At 42.7% G+C, this 20,640-nt stretch overlaps 1 protein-coding gene across 1 annotated transcript in view; it reads left to right on the plus strand.

Annotated features, from left to right (window-relative positions):
* GEMIN2 (gem nuclear organelle associated protein 2) overlaps positions 1-20,640 on the plus strand; it is a 54,549-nt gene that overhangs the window by 3,668 nt on the left and 30,241 nt on the right. Inside the window, exons 2-5 of the mRNA XM_073639101.1 lie at positions 5,304-5,388; positions 11,560-11,649; positions 15,937-15,996; positions 20,434-20,544. Coding sequence (XP_073495202.1) covers positions 5,304-5,388; positions 11,560-11,649; positions 15,937-15,996; positions 20,434-20,544 — 346 coding nt within the window. The remainder of the gene's footprint in view (positions 1-5,303; positions 5,389-11,559; positions 11,650-15,936; positions 15,997-20,433; positions 20,545-20,640) is intronic.

A 20,640-nucleotide genomic window follows, 5' to 3' on the forward strand; every position in this document is an offset into this window, starting at 1 on the left:
CCGTTACTCTGCAGGTTAACAGTGTTATTATGCTGCCCGGCGCCTGCACACAGCCAAATGCAGCGGGGAGAAAATGAACTTTCGGTTTCAGTCATGGGGGTGGTGCAAGTTAAGTCACCGCTCTGGGAATACAGAGCTGCCGTTGTACCCACGCACTTGACCCTGACTGATAGTCCTAATGCAGATCCATTGTCAGTCAGCACTGCCCCATGACTAAAACCAAATGCTGGCAGAGAGAATAAAGTTCATTTTCTCTCCCCTGCATTCGGCTACGTGCAAGCGCGGGGTATAATAATGCAGTTAATCTGCAGATTAACCACATATCTGCAGGTTAACAGCGTTATTTCTGGTGACAGGTTCCCTTTAATGACATTGGTGGTATGTTTGGGGATGTTGCAGAATAAATTTGGGGCCAGACGGCTCCCTGATGTTATTACATGTTGGATAAGTATCTGCCTGTATCTCTTAGCATTGAAGACCCCCAAGAAATGGACAATATTTAGGACCATAAATGCAGTGGTCAGCCAAGAAACTTAGTGCAGCAGATGAAAGACGCATCATGCTTATTTCCATTCAAAAATCGGAAGCTGTCCAGCAGTGCTATCAGCTCAGAACTGGCAGCGGGACCCAGCTATACCCATCTACTGTTTGGAGAAGTCTGACCCTAAAGGGGTCGTCCACTACTCTGACAACCCCCCCCCTTATAATAACATTTATACCCCCCTCCAGCGGTGTCTGCATCGAGGCTTGCATGACTTTGTTACGCAATCCCTGCAGCCGATCAGTGGCTGCTTCCCTTTCTCCTCCATTGGACATATCTGGAGGAAGTCAGCTGCGGCTGCGTTCTCACTTCCTTTCGTACTGCTTGTAAATGGGTTTATGGAATAGAAAAAAATGTCCTTCAGCAGAGGACCAAGATGGAAGTGACGGGCCCTTCCTCAGGCACCCGGCTGTCTTTTAACCCAGAATTCCCAATCCTTCTGCTATCTAGTCCCTAGTATATGCCCATTTAATGTACCGGTATGTGCAGCAGTAGGATTACTGCAACCTACAGTTATGTTGGAAAACTAAGTACACCCTCTTTGAATTCTATGATTTTACACAGCCATCTTCTTAAAAAGAATTTTTATTAGGAGATTTTTTAGAGTATAGGGAACAAAGGGCCAGGAAAGGGATGAAGGGAAAGGCAACCAAATAAAGGAAAAGAGAAACACACAGCTATCTTCTGACCATAAAGGCAGGTGCAAAAGGCCGTAGGTTCTCTTATCCGAAAGAATCAGGCCGATTATGGATATCAGAGTGTGCGATCAGATTCTCTTGGATGAGTAGATGGAGAAAAAAAAAGTCTCGTTCTATCAGTCGGTGAAAATCTGACTGTAGTCAGATGTCCTCCGAGTGCAGTCCGATAGTGTCCATTGACTTGCATGGCTGAGTGCAATCTGAAAATCGGATCAAACTCGGGCATGCGGCTTTTTTTTTTCCCTTTGACAGTTTGTCTGAGATGATAATAATAAAAAAAAAAAAATTGGGGCTTCTGCCAAAAAAAAAAAAAAATGCATTTTTATTGGGCAGCCCAACAGTGCTGCAAAAGCGGAATTGTGCTTTTTTTTTTTTTTGCTATTTTGCCGCACTTTGCATTTTTTTTTCACACTTTCCAGTACATCTCATGATATAACATGAATGGTGTCATTAAAAAGTTTAATTCATCCCGCAAAAAAAAAATAAAAATCAAGCCCTCACGCGGTTTTGTTGATTTGGGGGGGGGGGGGTAACACAAGTTATGGCTCTTGGAGGAAGAGAAGGAAAAAACGAAAGCAGAAAAAATTATAAATTGCCTGGCTGGGAAGGGGTTAACGTAGTCCGTAAACACAGGATGACTGCTCAAAAGAAGTCCTAACTTGGCGGTCCTACTAGTGATTGACACCGATCTACAAGCACAGTCATACAGGAAAGACTGTCAATCATTGAGTAGGACCGCCCACTGGACTCTTGCACTTACACCCGAGATTTCAGCTGATGAAATCCAAGTTTTATTGTAACTTTTCCCACATACCGCAAGTGTCTATCAGTCCGAACAGCTCCTCCCGCTCTATAACACCTGCCTGCAGATCAGATATCATTATCAACATGTCCGATTCCCTTTAGGCTACGTTCCCACAATGAGTATTTGCTGATCGTTTCATCTGCACTATTATGTGTAATTAGGCTCAGGGGTGGATAAAAGGTAGCAAAGGCCCCGGGCAGTTTAGAAGGCACGGACACGCACACACACACACTGCATCACGTCACATGATCCCCTGTGATAGATCATGTGATAGTTCACGTGAAATTAATTTGCCATAATATTTATAATAATTTTTTTTAGGCTGTGTGCCCACTATGCGTTTTTTAAGCTTTTCCGCAGCTGCAATTCCGCTGCAGAAACGCTTAAAAAACAATTGGTAGAAGGTCTGCTATGTTTCCCAATGATAATCTGCATGTACTATACACATGCTGCGGAAATTTCCGCTGCGGATTATCATTGCGGAAAAATCCGCAGCACTACCAATTATTTTGCGGAAGCGCGGCGCTTTCGCCGCCATTGACTTGCATTGAAACACATGGATTACGCATCACTGCATCTGTACATGCGGATTCCATGCGTTTCAATGTGCGGATGGTACCCGGGTTTGGAGAAGAGGAGACTCTCCTCTGGACCCGGGTACCATAGAACCTGTAAAAAAAGAATAAAATAAAAAAATAAATATTATACTTACCTTCTGATGGCCCCCGGTGTCTTTATCCGATGCGTCCTGGCTTGCCGGCAGCTCGCGATGGTCTGAAAAGGACCTGCCGTGACGTCATTTAGTCATGTGACGGGTCACGCGACAGCTGACGTCTGCAGGCCATCAGAAGGTAAGTATATATTTATTTTTTGTTTTTTACCATTCTTTTACGGTCACACTATTTAAATCCATGCTGGTTGCATGGATTTATATAGTGTGACCAAGTTGTTAAGCACTTTCCAAGTGATGCTAAAATTGCTTGACAACCCGCATGTGGAAATGCATGTGAAGAACGCTTTACTTCCGCTTGTCCCTGGCAGGAAAAACGCATGTACAATCCGCATGCGTTTTTTCTGCCAGGGAGATGCAGAAACGCTCAAAAAAAATCCGGAGCATTTCTGCATCGTGGTCACATAGCCTTACATTAATTGTATGACTCAATACTGAGCACAGGTGGAGGCCGCACGTAGCCACCTGTACGCAGCGGAGTGGGGCCGCACGTAGCCACCTGTACGCAGCGGAGTGGGGCCGCACGTAGCCACCTGTACGCAGCGGAGTGGGGCCGCACACAAACATCTACAGACATATACACTCACGCTCTCACCATCCCCCGGCTCGCGCACTCCGTGACGTCACAGCTAGGAGACACTGCTGCGCACAGGGCCGTGTCTCCTAGCAGTGATGCGGCCGGGCCAGCACAGGGAAGTTGACTGCTGCAGTGCTGGCCCGGCCGAAGAAGAAGTAGCGGCTGTGTGCAGCTGCTGGGGGAGCGGTCCGGGGGCCCCCCGCCACTGTCTACCGATATGTGCCGCAGCGCCGCACATATAATGAGGGCAATCTGGCCATAGACGTTCGGGGCCCAGGGCGGTAGCCCAGATTGCCCTCATTATAATCCGCCTATGATAAGGTTGCTAGCATTTTTATTGCGTTTTTGTCCCTTTGTGGTATGTCATGCTTTAAATAAAGTTGCTTTGTTTTTGATACTTCCTGGTATTTGGCTTTGACAACTTTACTGATCCAGTCGTGTGCGGGCTTTATTTATTTTTTAATCAGATTATTTTTATTAAGAAAATTACACAACGAGCTATTCAATGATATAGTGTTATTATATATTATTGTTATACATAAAATACAATAAAGTTGTCATCTTCTACCAAGGTGTGTGTGTGTGTATATATAATATATAATATTTATATTAATTTTTTTTTTTTTTTTCTTTTTCCATTCAAACAAACTAAGGGCTCTTTCACACGTCAGTATCTCTGGTACGTTTGGTGACAGTTTCCACACGTACCGGAGACACTGACACATGCAGACCCATTCAAGTGACCTCTCAGTGTGTTTCCATGGACCGTGTCTGTGCTACACATGCTGATGTGTCTGTTTTTTACATACTGCATGGTCTGCAAAATGTCTCATGCTTAACATACACGGATGACCTCCTTGTGACACTTACCAGCGCCTGGGAATCAGTGTACACTTAAGCGCTGTTCCCAAGCGCCTGGTGCTCACGCTGTGATCCGCACCAGCAAGGGACAATGTTGGGAGAAGTAGTCTGCTCCCACTGTGTCTCTGTGTAAAAATAAGAATAAAATAATAAAATCCTTATACTCGCCTGTCCGAAGATGTCCCCCGCTGTAATCCTCTGACCGCTGTTGCCGAGGAGAATGAGCCGCTCCAGTGAGCGAGCTTCGGAGCTGAGTGGAGCTCAGGAGTGGAGTCCTGTCACTCATTGAGCTCAGCGCAGCTCCAGGTCCCGTTTGCTGGAGCAGCTCCTTCTCCTTGGCGGACATCTCCAAACAGGTCAGTATGAGGATTTTATTATTCTCTTTACACCAGGACACAGCGGGAGCAGAATACTACTCCCAACATTGTCCCTTGCTCCTGCTGATCACAGCGCAAGCAAGGGACAATGATGAGAGCAGCGTTCAGCACCTGGCGCTTGGGAACAGCGCTAACTCTACACTGATTCCTAGGTGCCGGTATGTGTGCTCCTGATGAGGCACACGTGTGCCACACACGGACACTGATATCTCCGGTATGGTTTCTTCTGGTACCGGAAAAATCAGGACGTGTGAAACTGGCCTAATACAACCCCCCCCCCCCCTCCTCCTCCTGATAACACTCCAGAGACCTCTACATTCATACTATCTTTCTTTTATGATGTGTATACGTTATTACAACTGAATGCAAGATATTCTAATTAGTTTGCATGTGTACTGACCACACTTATGACACTTAACCTGGAATGATCATACCACAAGTGTTCATGAACCTAGAAGTTGCCATATGCTGTCTCTCAGGAGCGCTCTGGATGGCCGACCTGGAACATGGCTACATGTACTTTTCTGCAATGTAAACACATTAAAAACACACGTGTTTTTTACTTGTGGATTTTCTGCTGCTAATGCAAGTCTAGGAGGAAAATCTGCACATAAAACTCTCGCAGGTCCGCTTACCCAGCGTTAACCCCCCCCCCTCACCCGCTGCAGTTTTGGTGCAGGCATATTACTGCTGTTTGTGTTTGCCTGGCTTTAGGATCGAGGCTGCAAGATGTCCTGATGTCGTCATTGCTCAGATTGACCCCAAAAAGCTAAGAAAGAAGCAAACAGTCAGTATAGCGGTAAGTGACATCTAATTACTATCTCTTCCTCCCGTTAAAGAGGTTTTCCACTACTTTTACATTGATAGCCTATCCTCAGGATAGGTCATCAATGTCTGACCGGTGTCCAACACGCGGCACCCTCGTGGATCACCAGTTATCGGTGTCGGCTACAGCTGCTGGTTGATTGTGGAGCTGCTCCGCCTTCTGATAGTAGCCAAAACCAGGTACTGCACACCCGCCTCTTATTCAAAATCAATAGGAGGCAGATGTGCAGTACCCGGCTGCGGCCACTATCTGAAAATGGAGCAGCTCCTCAATTGAGTACTTCCGGCCACCAACTTCGAGAACAGCTGATCGGCGAGGGTCCCTGGTGTCAGACCCCGACTGATCAGAAATTGATGACTTATCCTAAGGATAGGTCATCAGTGATATAGTAGTGTACAACTTCTTTAATATCTAGACGTTGTCACTTCCAAGGATCCTGCTGTTCTGCGCCTAAAGTGCCTAAGGTTCTGTTCCATCCAGGAACCGGCCATCCTCTTTCTGTCTCCTAAACGCCTGCCTCCGTTTATTTTCCTTATAAACCTGTTTCTAAATGTCAGACAATATAACTGACCAATAGAATCATGCAGAAATTTAATAGGATGGACCCAAACGTGACTCTGTTCAACGTCATTTAATAAGTATATCAGATAGAAATAAGACGTAAACTGAACATTATCCAAAAAATACAAAGAATTCTTTATTAGTAATATTTAAAATCAGACAAAAAACACATAATGTTTAAAAAAGGCAGTAAGTATCAATAATGAACCATAAAAGAAAAGAGCACCATAATAGATACCCAAATGAGCATGAATTACAGTAGTACAGGTCAAACAATAAAAAATAGAAGAAGAAAAATCTTTATAAAACTTGTTCAAGCCAAGTCACTAAGCAAATCATCATTCTAGATCATATGAGGTGCTGCAAAGTGCACAGTGCAATAGTATTATAATAAGTGAGGAACAAACATCCTACACCTAAACTACATGCAGATAACCTCACATTACTCACTTGTGGATATCAGTCTTATGGTGCTGTCGCCCCTACGCGCGTTTTGGCGCTGTGCCTTCTTCCGGGGGTGTGACATCATTACAGACGGTATTGCCTTAAGTATTGTGCACTGCCCAATAATCAGGTCTAACAGAACAGCTCAGCAGACAATTCTCCCTAACGCTTTCAGTAATAGGTGCAGTTTAGATGTGCCTAAACGTCATTATATCTGCCCAGGTGTATTAGATCGAAAACCGGTATAGCCGCTATATCCAATCAAAAGGGTACAGCCCCCAGCATCCCGCGAGTGGGAATCCCAATAACGTCATCGCCCCGCCCATTAAAGAGCTACCAATGCCATTGACGCATGCGAAAGGACCGCCCCCTTCGATCACATGACCGGGAGTCCCGCAACGTCACAGTACCGCCCACCGGAAAAGTTTCAATCACTGTACTGGGCATGCGCCGTAGCTCAAGCAACTAATCACACATCGCGCATGTCCAAGGGAGCACGGGGAAAGGAACGCCCCCAACAGACGCAGGACCCATCCAGGGACTCGCACAGGGAACGCAAACAGCTGATACAGAGAAAAATACATACATCCACGCTGGACCACCACGACGCACCCCAGGTAATACAACTGCGAATCCCATCGTGTCACAGTATCGCCCTATCTACCATGCATCGCGCGTTGCCATGGAGACATATATGTAAGATCAAAATATACCCAGGGACTCGTAGTTCCGATAATTAATACATATATCACTATTTACATGCATTAGTACAAATATCAATTTAAATTACCCAATACACCAATATCCCACATTTGCACAACAAAAAATGGTGCATCGATACAGGAATGATCAAATATCAATAGAAAACCTCACATCCATAAGGGCATGGTACCTCTGCCCAGATGGAGGGAAGTATTAAAAAACCTTATTATGTAACCTGTATCGGTGCACTTACATAAATCACAATAACCACCCTGTAGATATAAAAATCCAGAGTTACATATATCATACATATCGTAACTAATCCTTTCAAGTGATATATAAATTATCTTCATAGCTTGTTTACTCCAGGTCCTTAAAATATCATGCAACTGTACTGAATCCTTTCCCATCAGAATGGTCTCCATCACCCATAGATAGCAAGAAAAGGTCCACATATATTCTTCAAGTAGAGGTTAGAGGAAACTACAACATCGAGAGCACATACAACAATACTAAAGAAGAAAAAAATAAACAATATTAGACAACTATACGGGCAAACAAATTAAAAACTATTAAAGACCGTAATCGTGTACAGTTAAAATACCGGAATCAAAGGCCGATGCAATAAGTGAGGGAGGCGATCAGAGAAAGGATGAGTAACTCAATGTTTCATTAAGGCCATCAGGGTGTAGCGTACGTAGTTGCCAGATCCACCTAGATTCCTTTTGTGCAAGAGCACGTCCAGCACTGCCACCACGCAAGGTTGTGTAAATATGATCAATCCCCTTGACCATAAAGCCTGATGGATCACATGCATGATGCTGCTTAAAGTGTCTGGGGATTTTTTAAGCAAATCCACATTTTCCTCTGTGGCCGCTGCCACTATATCTCTTACGTGTTCTCTTACTCTGATCTTAAGCATCCTAGTTGTCAATCCAATATAGATCAGAGAACAAGGACACGTCGCATGGTACACAACATTGCGTGTCGTGCATGTGATGGAGTGCAGAATCTTAAATTTCTTACCACTGGAGGACATAAAATATTTTGTACTCTCAGTATTCGGGCAAGAAACACATGCCTTACACGGAGTACATCCCCAGGTTTTCCTTTTGTCAATTGGCATAGTTCCACAGATTTTAGGTTGATTATTAGGTATAAGGTAACTCCTAACCAAATGGTCCCAAAGGTTGGGAGACTTTCGTGCAGTGACTGAAGGATGAGTGGGTAAATATTGCCCAAGAGTCTGATCAGCTAACAAAATCGGCCAGTGTTTCTTCAATATTTCATACATCCTATGCCACTGTGAGTGATACTGTGTCACCAGTCTGACACATGTCTCATCTTTTTGTTGTTTACTCGAATACATTGATGATTGACGATTGGTATTCCTTGCCCGATTGTAAGCATGCTTGATGCATCTTTTACCATATCCTCAATCTATGAATCTACGTTTCATCTCCTCAGCTCTTATTTCAAAATCACTATCTGTAGAGCAGATAAGTCTAATACGCAGAAATTGGCTTACCGGTACAGCTTTAATTGTATGTACAGGATGTGCTGATGAAGCATGTATTACAGCGTTAACTGACGTCTCTTTTCGAAAAATGTCAGACTGGAGACACCCATATCTATCTCTCTTAATAAGAACGTCTAAAAACTCTATTTGTGCATGATCAAATTTATATGTTAATTTGATATTTAAATCATTGGAATTAAGTTTCTGAAAGAAACCCTGTAAATCCTCTGAAGTACCACGCCAGATCAGAAAAATATCATCAATGTACCGGGCCCAGAGAATGACCCGGTCCATTGATGGATCCTGATCCGGAGGGAATATGTCCCTTTCCCACAGCCCCAGGAACAGATTAGCACAGGAGGGCGCGCAAGCCGCTCCCATGGCTGTTCCCTGGAGCTGTAGAAAAAAGGACCCATTAAAACAGAAAAAGTTTTTTGTAAGAATGAATTCCAATAGTTGAAGGATGAAACTCCTTTCCTCCACTGTAAGCTGAGTCATTGAAAGGAAAAAACTTGTCGCTCTCAATCCATCATCGTGACGTATACTGGTATAGAGAGACTCCACATCACATGTGACGAGAAGCATGTCCTCGTCAATGTGTGTGGAGTCGATTTTTCCGAAGAAAGTCAGAGGTATCACGCACGAATGATGGAATGGTCTCCACTAATGGCTTCAAAAAGGCATCAACATATTTACAGATATTCTCTGTTAATCCACCGATCCCTGCAATAATCGGTCTACCCGGAGGTATTTTCATATTTTTGTGAACTTTAGGTAGTAAATACAGGGTCGGAACTGATGGATCCTTGGTCAACAATGTTTCATGGATTGTTTTAGTAATAATACCCTTCTCAACCCCAGTCAACAGTATTCTGTTGAGCTGTTCTCGATAGGAAGATAAGGGGTTGAATGTCAACTTCTAGTAACATTGTTGATCCTTAAGCATTTTATAAGCCTCCTTCACATACATTGAGCTTGGCCACACGTACGCTACACTACGTACGCTACACCCTGATGGCCTTAATGAAACATTGAGTTACTCATCCTTTCTCTGATCGCCTCCCTCACTTATTGCATCGGCCTTTGGTTTCGGTATTTTAACTGTACACGATTACGGTCTTTTATCGTTTTTAATTTTTGTCCGTATAGTTGTCTAATATTGTTTATTTTTTTCTTCTTTAGTATTGTTGTATGTGCTCTCGATGTTGTAGTTTCCTCTAACCTCTACTTGAAGAATATATGTGGACCTTTTCTTGCTATCTATGGGTGATGGAGACCATTCTGATGGGAAAGGATTCAGTACAGTTGCATGATATTTTAAGGACCTGGAGTAAACAAGCTATGAAGATAATTTATATATCACTTGAAAGGATTAGTTACGATATGTATGATATATGTAACTCTGGATTTTTATATCTACAGGGTGGTTATTGTGATTTATGTAAGTGCACCGATACAGGTTACATAATAAGGTTTTTTAATACTTCCCTCCATCTGGGCAGAGGTACCATGCCCTTATGGATGTGAGGTTTTCTATTGATATTTGATCATTCCTGTATCGATGCACCATTTTTTGTTGTGCAAATGTGGGATATTGGTGTATTGGGTAATTTAAATTGATATTTGTACTAATGCATGTAAATAGTGATATATGTATTAATTATCGGAACTACGAGTCCCTGGGTATATTTTGATCTTACATATATGTCTCCATGGCAACGCGCGATGCATGGTAGATAGGGCGATACTGTGACACGATGGGATTCGCAGTTGTATTACCTGGGGTGCGTCGTGGTGGTCCAGCGTGGATGTATGTATTTTTCTCTGTATCAGCTGTTTGCGTTCCCTGTGCGAGTCCCTGGATGGGTCCTGCGTCTGTTGGGGGCGTTCCTTTCCCCGTGCTCCCTTGAACATGCGCGATGTGTGATTAGTTGCTTGAGCTACGGCGCATGCCCAGTACAGTGATTGAAACTTTTCCGGTGGGCGGTACTGTGATGTTGCGGGACTCCCTGTCATGTGATCAAAGGGGGCGGTCCTTTCGCATGCGTCAATGGCATTGACTTGGGTAGCTCTTTAATGGGCGGGGCGATGACGTTATTGGGATTCCCACTCGCGGGATGCTGGGGGCTGTACCCTTTTGATTGGATATAGCGGCTATACCGGTTTTCGATCTAATACACCTGGGCAGGTATAATGACGTTTAGGCACATCTACTCTGCACCTATTACTGAAAGCGTTAGGGAGAATTGTCTGCTGAGCTGTTCTGTTAGACCTGATTATTGGGCAGTGCACAATACTTAAGGCAATACCGTCTGTAATGATGTCACACCCCCGGAAGAAGGCACAGCGCCAAAACGCGCGTAGGGGTGACAGCACCATAAGACTGATATCCACAAGTGAGTAATGTGAGGTTATCTGCATGTAGTTTAGGTGTAGGATGTTTGTTCCTCACTTATTATAATACTATTGCACTGTGCACTTTGCAGCACCTCATATGATCTAGAATGATGATTTGCTTAGTGACTTGGCTTGAACAAGTTTTATAAAGATTTTTCTTCTTCTATTTTTTATTGTTTGACCTGTACTACTGTAATTCATGCTCATTTGGGTATCTATTATGGTGCTCTTTTCTTTTTTGGTTCATTATTGATACTTACTGCCTTTTTTAAACATTATGTGTTTTTTGTCTGATTTTAAATATTACTAATAAAGAATTCTTTGTATTTTATGGATAATGTTCAGTTTACATCTTTTTTCTATCTGATATGTTTCTAAATGTGTGTACAGCCATACTTGATTAAAATCCTTCTTCCTTTTTTTTTTGTAAATGCCCCCTACACCATCTGCACATTTTTCTGTACGTGGAAATATCAGACGTGTGAATGAGCCCTAACGCTGGGGTTTTCCCTTTCTTTAAGCTGTCCGGATGCCAGCCTGCTCCTGAAGGATATTCACCGAGCCTCCGATGGCAGCAACAACAGGTATCCCAGTTCTCAGCTGTACGACAGGTAAGCAAAACCCAAAGATACTGAAAATATGTGTCTTGCTGTTTGATAGATTAATAGAATAATGAAAAACTTTATACACAAGGAAAAATCAGGAGCCTTCTACCAAATCGCTGTCTGGGCAGAAGTTTCAAGGTTTTGCTGTAGTTCTTTAAAGTAACATGTAACTACATGATTTTTGGGGAAAAATGTCATGAAAAAACCTGTTATATTTGTGACTCCCGTCAATGGTGTGATCACTGGTTAATTAAGCTCAGAGCTGACTTGTGATTAGTAATATGAGTGATAGGTTATTTGTCCCATCCCTCTTTTTAGAAACTAAACGAAGCAGGCGCTTTATAATGCAGCAATGTATTGATGAGCAGAATGAAACATTGTAAGACCGCTCACATGACGTGCTAGAGCCTCACTATGTGCATTCAGCCTTAGCTGTAAGCTAACCGGTGGCCGATGGGCCCCGGTGCAAGATTTTGTCGTTACCCCCCCCCCCCCCCACTGCTTGTTGGTCAGATGTATGGACCCTTGTAGCGTCCTATAAGGACATATGAATAGCACCCCCTCCCCCGTTACGTGGTAATGTTCCCCATCTTGGGCTCCTTCCTGGTATGTGTCCTCCATCCTGGGCCCATTCTAATATATGTCCCCTATCCTGGCCCCATCCTGGATCATTTTATTTTTAATATGTTCCTTTCTCTAATTTTAAAACCTCTTCTTCACCTCCCATGCTTCCTGTAGGGATCATTCACTCTAAAATAAAACTGCTAAAAATCTGAGTGATCAGATTAAAGCTGTGTATCTTTAGTGTTTCTCTCACCCCAGTGCTGTATTCACAGCTACACTGCTCAATACCGATGTGCAATCTCCTCTGTGCTGCTGTTTCTGAACATGTGCTACATAGATGCAGAAATCCTTCTTGTCTCTACAAATAGTTTACAGCACAAGAACAGTGACTTAGTAGCTTGACTAAAAAGGAAAACTTTCTGAGAAGTAGTTATTGACGGTTTCAGATTCTTTTGCTTCGTCCATTTGTTCTTGGATCGTTGGACAGCTTGTTCCCAACCCTAAGGTATTTTATTTCCCTCAACAAGATCCTCTTGTGTTTTCTCAAATATAAATAAAATAATAACAAATCAGACCTTTAATTAATATTTTCTCACACGTTGCAAAACTCAAGATTATTGGATATTAAGGTTCATCTAAGGTTACATTGAAGGCACCTTGGCAAGCGACTTGTCCGTTAGCATGTAGACCCAATGCGATCTCCTTCCTTTTGAATTGGATGATGACTTCAAGAAGTTTTTACCACCATAAGCGTCCTCCTCCGTATAAATCGTCATTCAGACATCTGTATTTTTCACATATGTATATAAATGGCACCTGTGTCATGTGTTTGGTCAGTGTTTTTTCACATTCTGATAAATAAATGACAACTCTTCTCCTAATATTTGCAATGTTCTACATGTACAGCAGGCTGATGCCATCGATGTGCTGTATGTGTTTTTCACAGACCCATAGTCATGCCTTTGTCAATGAGGAGTTAACATACAGAATGGTCCCAGAGCAACATTAAGCGGAAATGGTGCAGGTTGCACTACCCTATGTCAGTTGTTGCAGGAGTCATTACTGATGCTTGTTGCAAAAGAGTGGCAGACTTTGTTCCCTTAAAGGAGTTGGTCCACAAACAAAAGTACATTTTAACTAATAGATCTTGGAATATTAAAAAGCTCCACAATTGGATGTGTTTTTAAAATAAAATTTTGCTGTGCTAAGAAAATCTTGTAAGCCTCTGTATCTTGTGTGACTGTGTCTGACCATATACAGATGCTGCTGATGGTCATGCATACACAGGTTTTGGCAAGGGGTAGAAGCGTAAGTGAATATACTGATGCCATGGCAGGGACACTTTTAGCTGCTTCTTTGTAGGAGATGCCAACACATTTCCCTGCCTGTTTGTTTTATCAAAGGAGCCAATGTATGTATTGTACTGGTCATGTGAGCTCATCTAAATAATAGTCAGTGACTTACAAGCTCAGCAGCTGGATACCTAAAGTAAGCACACAAGTTATTACAGTGAAGCCTGAGACGTCAATGAGTGCAGTCCCAAAATAATGGATCCTGTAAAAAGAAAGTCCAGTGAGAAAACATACACTTATCAAATGAAAAGAACAGTCGGTGAGAGGAGTAACGGTCCGTCGTTCACTCTGAGGCTGCACTCAGTGACATCTCGGTATAATAAGTTGTGTGCTTTGTTTAGGTGTCTAGACGCTGAGCTTGTAAGGCACTGACTTGATTTAGATGAGAACAGATAAACTTCCTCCTTTGATAAAGCAAACAGGGAGGAAAATGGGTTGCCTCACACAGAAGCTATTGGAGAGCACCCGTCCTCACTCCTGCAACAATTTAGGGTAGTGCAACCTGCGCAGTTTCTACCTGAAGTTATACTGTAACCACTTGGGAGTCTGTACTCTTCATAACTCAACTGACGAAGACACGACCGCGGCTTCATAAAATTTTACATGCCTCATATCTTTTCTGAATAATCCATAGGGTAGAATATCCTGTGGAATGAGTGACACTAAGGACTTCTTGACATTCTCATACCAGGACAACAATACTTAAACTGGAGAAATTGAAAAGAAAGTAGATTGTCTTGGCTTTACATGCCATCTCTCTATCTGGATATCATCAGACCAGCCATATTCCAAGGGGCTTTCAGTGTAACCTTAGATCAACCTTATTTTCCTTTTTTCTTGAGTTGTGCAGTATGCTTGAGAAAATATTATAAGGCCTTACTTGACATTAGGAATATTAGTGCCTAATATAAAGACCTAAAAACCTACGAAGACCACTTGATCCCAACTCCAACTCTAGAACAATTGAACCAAGTAAAGAATAATCTCCCAATCATTGACTACCTTATGGAAATCTGCCCTTCATTTTATGCCAAACTAATGTATCTTTCTTAGGCAGCATGCACATGCACTGGTCCTGCAGCAGCTTTTACCATTTCCTTGAACATTCATTTAATCTTACAGCTGTTTCTCCTGCAAAACCACGTTGCTGAACATAATGGCTGCATGGTTTTGCAATGTGAAACAGCTGTTTTCCTGCAAAATTATGGGATTTTGCAGGGAAACGGTAAAAAGTCTGAGATTAAAAGCGGAGGCATGAATGCAGCATTAATGAAGTCTGAAGTTTTGATGTGAGGGGGGGGGGGGGTTTAAAGTTTTTGGAGCATACTTTGTGCCCTTCAATGTGCTGTTCCTCAGAATACAAATTTTGAAGGGAGCAGAGTGGTCATCCTAAAGTGGTTATCCTCACTCCTGCAGCAATCAAGGGCAGTGCACTCGGTTCTGTTTCTAATTGTAGCTTCTTCTGAAAAGTCACCTGAATGGACAGTCATGTCTTAAGAAAGCTTGGACTGCCATAGTTTTCCTGCCCCCGGGTTTTCTGCCTTTGGTTTCCTGAGGACTTTGACTGCTACCTTTTGCAGTCTAGTCAATTAGAAGTATAGCGATCAGAGCAATTCAGTTGTTATTAACAAAACCCAGAAATTGTTGTAAAACCTCTAAGATTTCTGACTAAACTCAAACTCTAAAGGGATTGTTAACTACTCGGACAACCCCTTCTCAATCTCTATAGTCCCCACCCCCTTATAAAAGAATAGCACTTGTATTCCCCTCTAGTGCCGTTCCAGTGGTGCCAGCATTGGCTCTCCCAGGCATTGCTTGACATTGTCATGCGATCCCTGGGGACAATTAGCGTCTGCTTCAGACGAATCACATATGGTTCATCTAGAGGAAGTGATGCTTTTACATTATCACGTATGTGATATATCCTAAGGCGGAGAGCATGAAGCGGCCACTTATTGGTCAGAGGTATTACGTAACGTAATAATGTTACACGGTCCCCGGGAGAGCCAATGCCGACACCGCTGGAACGGCACGGGAGGAGAGTACAAGCGTTATTATAGTAGAAGAGGAAAATCTACAGATCTGAGTGGACAACCCCTTTTAGTGGCTTGGACTTTGGAGGAGTTCAACCTGAAAACTTTTGTTAGACACTTGTAACCTAGAAGATTAATTTCTTAAACACAAAAAAGCAAATTTTTCAATTTATGTTCAGTGAAGGCATCTAGATCCCACGGTACATCTAGTCCATGTATATATCTCTTTATGTATAGTTAATACTCTTTTGCCTTTCATCCTCATTACTCAATTGATCTGACTTTTTTTTTTTTCCCATCAGCATGTACAAATGTTTAACAAGCATGCTCTTTGTTTTATTAAGAGTCTCAACAAGCACAGGAGCCATTGGAAATCCCAACCCCTTGACAGCAATGTATTGATGGTGAGTGTACTCCCGTCTCTATTACTTCCTTGTATTTTGTTAATGCAGTATTCACAATCCACCTTGTGTATTAAAGGCGCCAGTCAAATCTGCAAGGTTTTTTTCTTTTTTTTTTTTCTACAGTATGCAAATTGTGCCTTCAGAGAGGAAGAAGGCTTTAACTCTAGCGCCACCTATTGGAAGTAGCCATCCCAAAAGTCTATATCAACCCTTTTAATGAGCCTTGTAATATGACTTAGGATAAAAGCCAAACCCGAATCTCAGTTTGCAGACACGATGTTTCAGGGGGGTTGCCCCTCGTCAGTGCAAAAGTATGAGATCTGATTTGGCTAGATGTATCCAGGACTTTACGTAAAATCAAAAAAATTTGCCCAAGCACTAACAGGCAGGTAATTGCAACTTGAGATTCTGGTTTTGGCTTTTATCCTAAGTCACGTGACAAGACTCGTTAAAGGGTCGATATTGACTTGTAGGATTGCTACTTCCTGTAGGTGTCACTAGAGTTCTAGTCCTCTTCCTCTCTGAAGAGGCAATTTGCATATTTAATTTCCCAGAGGAGCATGCATGGCACATAAGTCTCCTCACTCTGACATGCCAGGCCTGGCTTATTGCTCTCCACAAAGAAAAAAACTTGATCCCTTTTTCTACAGTTACTTGCTATTACATGTTCTGCATTGATCAAGCCTTGGCCATTTAACCCCTTAATAACATCTGACGTACTAATACGCGTCTGTGCCCTGGGACTTAAGAGCCAGACCCGTATTAGTACGTCATCGCGATCGCGCGCGCACACAGGCTGTGCGGGCGCGATCGCCGCCAGGTGTCAGCTGATTGTCACAGCTGACACCCGGTACTATGTGCAGGGAGCGGTCCTGCACCGCTCCCAGCACGTTAACCCCCGCGATGCTGCGATCGAAGTCGATCGCGGCATTGCGGGGGCAAGGGGAGGTGATCGGCGATACTCACCTCCTCTTCCGGCTTCCAGCGCAGTCTGCAAAGGCTTCCCGGGTGTTGCCATGACGACCCGATGTCGTCATGACCACATCCGGGTCACCAGAGAGCAGGAAGATTGCTTGGACATGCGCAGTGCATCTCCAAGCAATCTTCACACTGTGCTTTTCTGACAGCCTTCATGGCATAGGGATGGTGCTCCATTCCTGTGCCATGCAGGCGATCAGAAAAAAAAAAGTGAAAGTCCCAGAGTGGGACAAAGTAATAAAGTGTATAAACTGTGTGAAAGTGGGGAAAAAAAAAAAAATAAATAAATAAATATAATGTACCCATCAATAAATATTATTATAAAAAAAAAACAATAAAAGTACACATATTTGGTATCGCCGCGTCCGGAAAAACCTGACCTATAAAACTGTCCCACTAGTTAACCCCTTCAGTGAACACGGTAAAAAAAATAAAAAAAACGAAGCAAAAAACAATGCTTTATCACCATACCGCCAAACAAAAAGTGGAATAACACGCGATCAAAAAGACGCATATAAATAAAAATGATACCGCTGAAAACGTCATCTCGTCCCGCAAAAAACAAGCCGCCATACAGCTCCATCAGCCGAAAAATAAAAAAGTTATAGCTCTCAGAATAAAGCGATACTAAAAAATATTTTTTTCTATAAAATAGCTTTTATTGTGTATAAGCGCCAAAACATAGAAAAATGATACAAATGTGGTACCGCTGTAAACGTACTGACCCGAAGAATAAAGCTACCTCATCAATTTTACCACACGCGGAACAGGATAAAAAAAAAAAAACAATTCCTGAATTGTTGGTTTTTGTTTATTCTGCCTCCCAAAAATCGGAATAGAAAGCGATCAAAAAATGTCACGTGCCTGAAAATGGCACCAATAACAACGTCAACTCATCCCGCAAAAAACGAGCCGTCACATGACTGTCTGCCAAAATCTGGAAAAATTATAGCTCTCAAAATATGGCGATGCAAAAACTAGATTTTACAAAATATGCGTCTTTTAGTGTGTGACAGCTGTCAGTCATAAAAACCCCATATGATTCTGGCATTGCTGTAATCACACCGACCCGAAGAATAAAGTCGTCTAATCACTTAAACCGCATGAGGAACGGCGTAAAAAATAAACTCTTGGGCTAGGGTTGTGCTGGGGCTAGGGTTGTGCTGGGGTTGGGATTTTTTTCAAAAGTAAGAAAAAAAGATGACGATATGGCGACTAGTGTTGAGCGCAAGTGCTCGCTACTTGAGTTTGCATCGGGTGCTCTGGTATGCATTGAGTATCGTGGGTATTTGAGTGACATGCTCGAGTCTCTGCCCCATATGCTTCGCGGCCAAAAAACTTTACGGGGATTGCCTGCCATGCACGAGCGATCCCCGCATGTTTTTTTTTGGGTGTCTAATAACCGTGAAACATGCGGAGCAGGGACTCGAGCATGTCACTCGAGCACACGCTGTACATGGTGCATACCTGAGTACCCGATGCAAACTCAAGTAGCGAGCACTTGCGCTCAAGAATAATGACAACTTATTCAATATGATGACCTAATGTAAACAAATTCTGTGCCGTACCTCTGGGTTCAAAATGTTCACTATACACCTTAATAAAATCCTTGAGGGGTATAGTTTCCAAAATGGGGACACTTGTGGGGGAGCTCCACTGTTTAGGCACATCACGGGCTCTCCAAACGCGACATGGTGTCCGCTAACAAATTGAATGGAAAATCGGCTCAAATTGTTAGCAGACGCCATGTTGCTTTTGGAGAGCCCCTGTGTGCCCAAACATTGGAGCTCCCCCACAAGTGACCCCATTTTGGAAACTAGACCCCCCAAGGCACCTATCTAGATGCATAGTGAGCACTTGGAATCCCCAGGTGCTTCACAAATTGATTCATAAAAATGAAAAAGTGTTTTTTTTTTTTTTTTCACTTTTTCATTATTACGAATCAATTTGTGAAGCACCTGGGGGTTCCAAGTGCTCACTATGCATCTAGATAGGTGCCTTGGGGGGTCTAGTTTCCAAAATGGGGTCACTTGTGGGGGAGCTCCAATGTTTGGGCACACAGGGGCTCTCCAAACGCAACATGGTGTCCGCTAATTATTCAAGCAAATTTTACAATCAAAAAGTCAAATGGCGCTCCTTCCCTTCCGAGCCCTACAGTGCGCCCAAACAGTGATTTTTCCCCAAATATTGGGTATCTGCGTGCCCAGGGGAAATTGCACAACAAATTTTGCGGTCCATTTTTTCTTGTTACCCCTGTGAAAATAAAAAAAATTGGGTCTAAAGTAACATTTTTGTGAAAAAAGTTAAATGTTCATTTTTTTTCTTCCACATTCAAAAAATTCCTATGAAGCACCTGAAGGGTTAATAAAGTTCTTGAATGTGGTTTTGAGCACCTTGAGGGGTGCAGTTTTTAGAATGGTGTCACTTTTGGGTATTTTCTGTCATAAAGACCTCTCAAAGTGACTTCAAATGTGATTTTGTAAATTTTGTTGGAAAAATGAGAAATCGCTGGTCAACTTTTAACCCTTATAGCTCCCTAACAAAAAAAAATTTTGGTTCCAAAATTGTGCTGATGTAAAGTAGACATGTGGGAAATGTTATTTATTAACTCTTTTGTGTGACATATCGCTCTGATTTCAGGGCTTAAAAATTCAAATTTAGAAAATTGCAAAATTTTCAAAATTTTCGCCAAATTTCCATTTTTTTCACAAATAAACGCAAGTGATATCGAAGAAATTTTTCCACAATCATGAAGTACAATATGTCACGAAAAAACAATCTCAGAATCAGGGGGATCCGTTGAAGCGTTCCAGAGTAATTACCTCATAAAGTGACAGTGGTCTGAATTGTAAAAATTGGCCCGGTCATTAACGTGCAAACCACCCGCGGGGCTTAAGGGGTTAAAGAGGTTTCCACACAATATACATTCATCACTTATTGCTTGGGCACCACCGTTCAGCAAAGCCGCCCTCCTAGTTCCTCGACGCTATGCTGCCTCAGTACTATGGATGGAGCGGCTGTCGAGCATGTGCTGTAGACGATGGATGGCAGTGCACATGCTCAACCAACGCTCCACTCACTGCAAGGGATGAAGCAGGAGAATCAGAAGATCCCGACTCCAGTACAGTAATTGGTGACTCCACATTGATCTGCTGATATGTCTTGTAGAAAAGCTCTCTTAATGGGTTTTCTAGGGCATCCGTGTTTGATCTGTGGACTTACCTGCTCCCACTCACTGTCTGGGTACCATTTGCGGAACAGCAGAGGTGCTGGGAGTCAGATACCCATCAATGTGAACTGTATCCTATACCATTCTTGGGGACTTCTTAGTGGCACAGACCGAATATCCTATTAGCACATGTAAGCAGCTTTTACGATCTAACTCTCTATGTAGAAATCTCCTCCACTTTTAGACTGAAATAAATGTGAATTTATAGTAATGCATCTTTCTATCTGCAGCCAAGCACGGAGGACGAGGAAAGCTGGAAGCGATTCTGTTTGGGTGAGCGGTTATATTCCGACCTGGCAGCTGCTCTGAACAGTGACAACCCAGGGATCGATTATATAAAGGTAAAATCTTATTGAAAATTCCGACTTGTAGTGATGATGTTGTTAGCTTGTGTATCTTTAACTGCATGTCATATGCGTCAGTCTCATAGAGATGGA

The sequence above is a fragment of the Phyllobates terribilis genome, unplaced genomic scaffold (assembly GCF_046119375.1).
Source record: "Phyllobates terribilis strain yellow unplaced genomic scaffold, ASM4611937v1 Scaffold_7__3_contigs__length_470593459, whole genome shotgun sequence".
Taxonomy (NCBI): Eukaryota; Metazoa; Chordata; class Amphibia; order Anura; family Dendrobatidae; genus Phyllobates; species Phyllobates terribilis.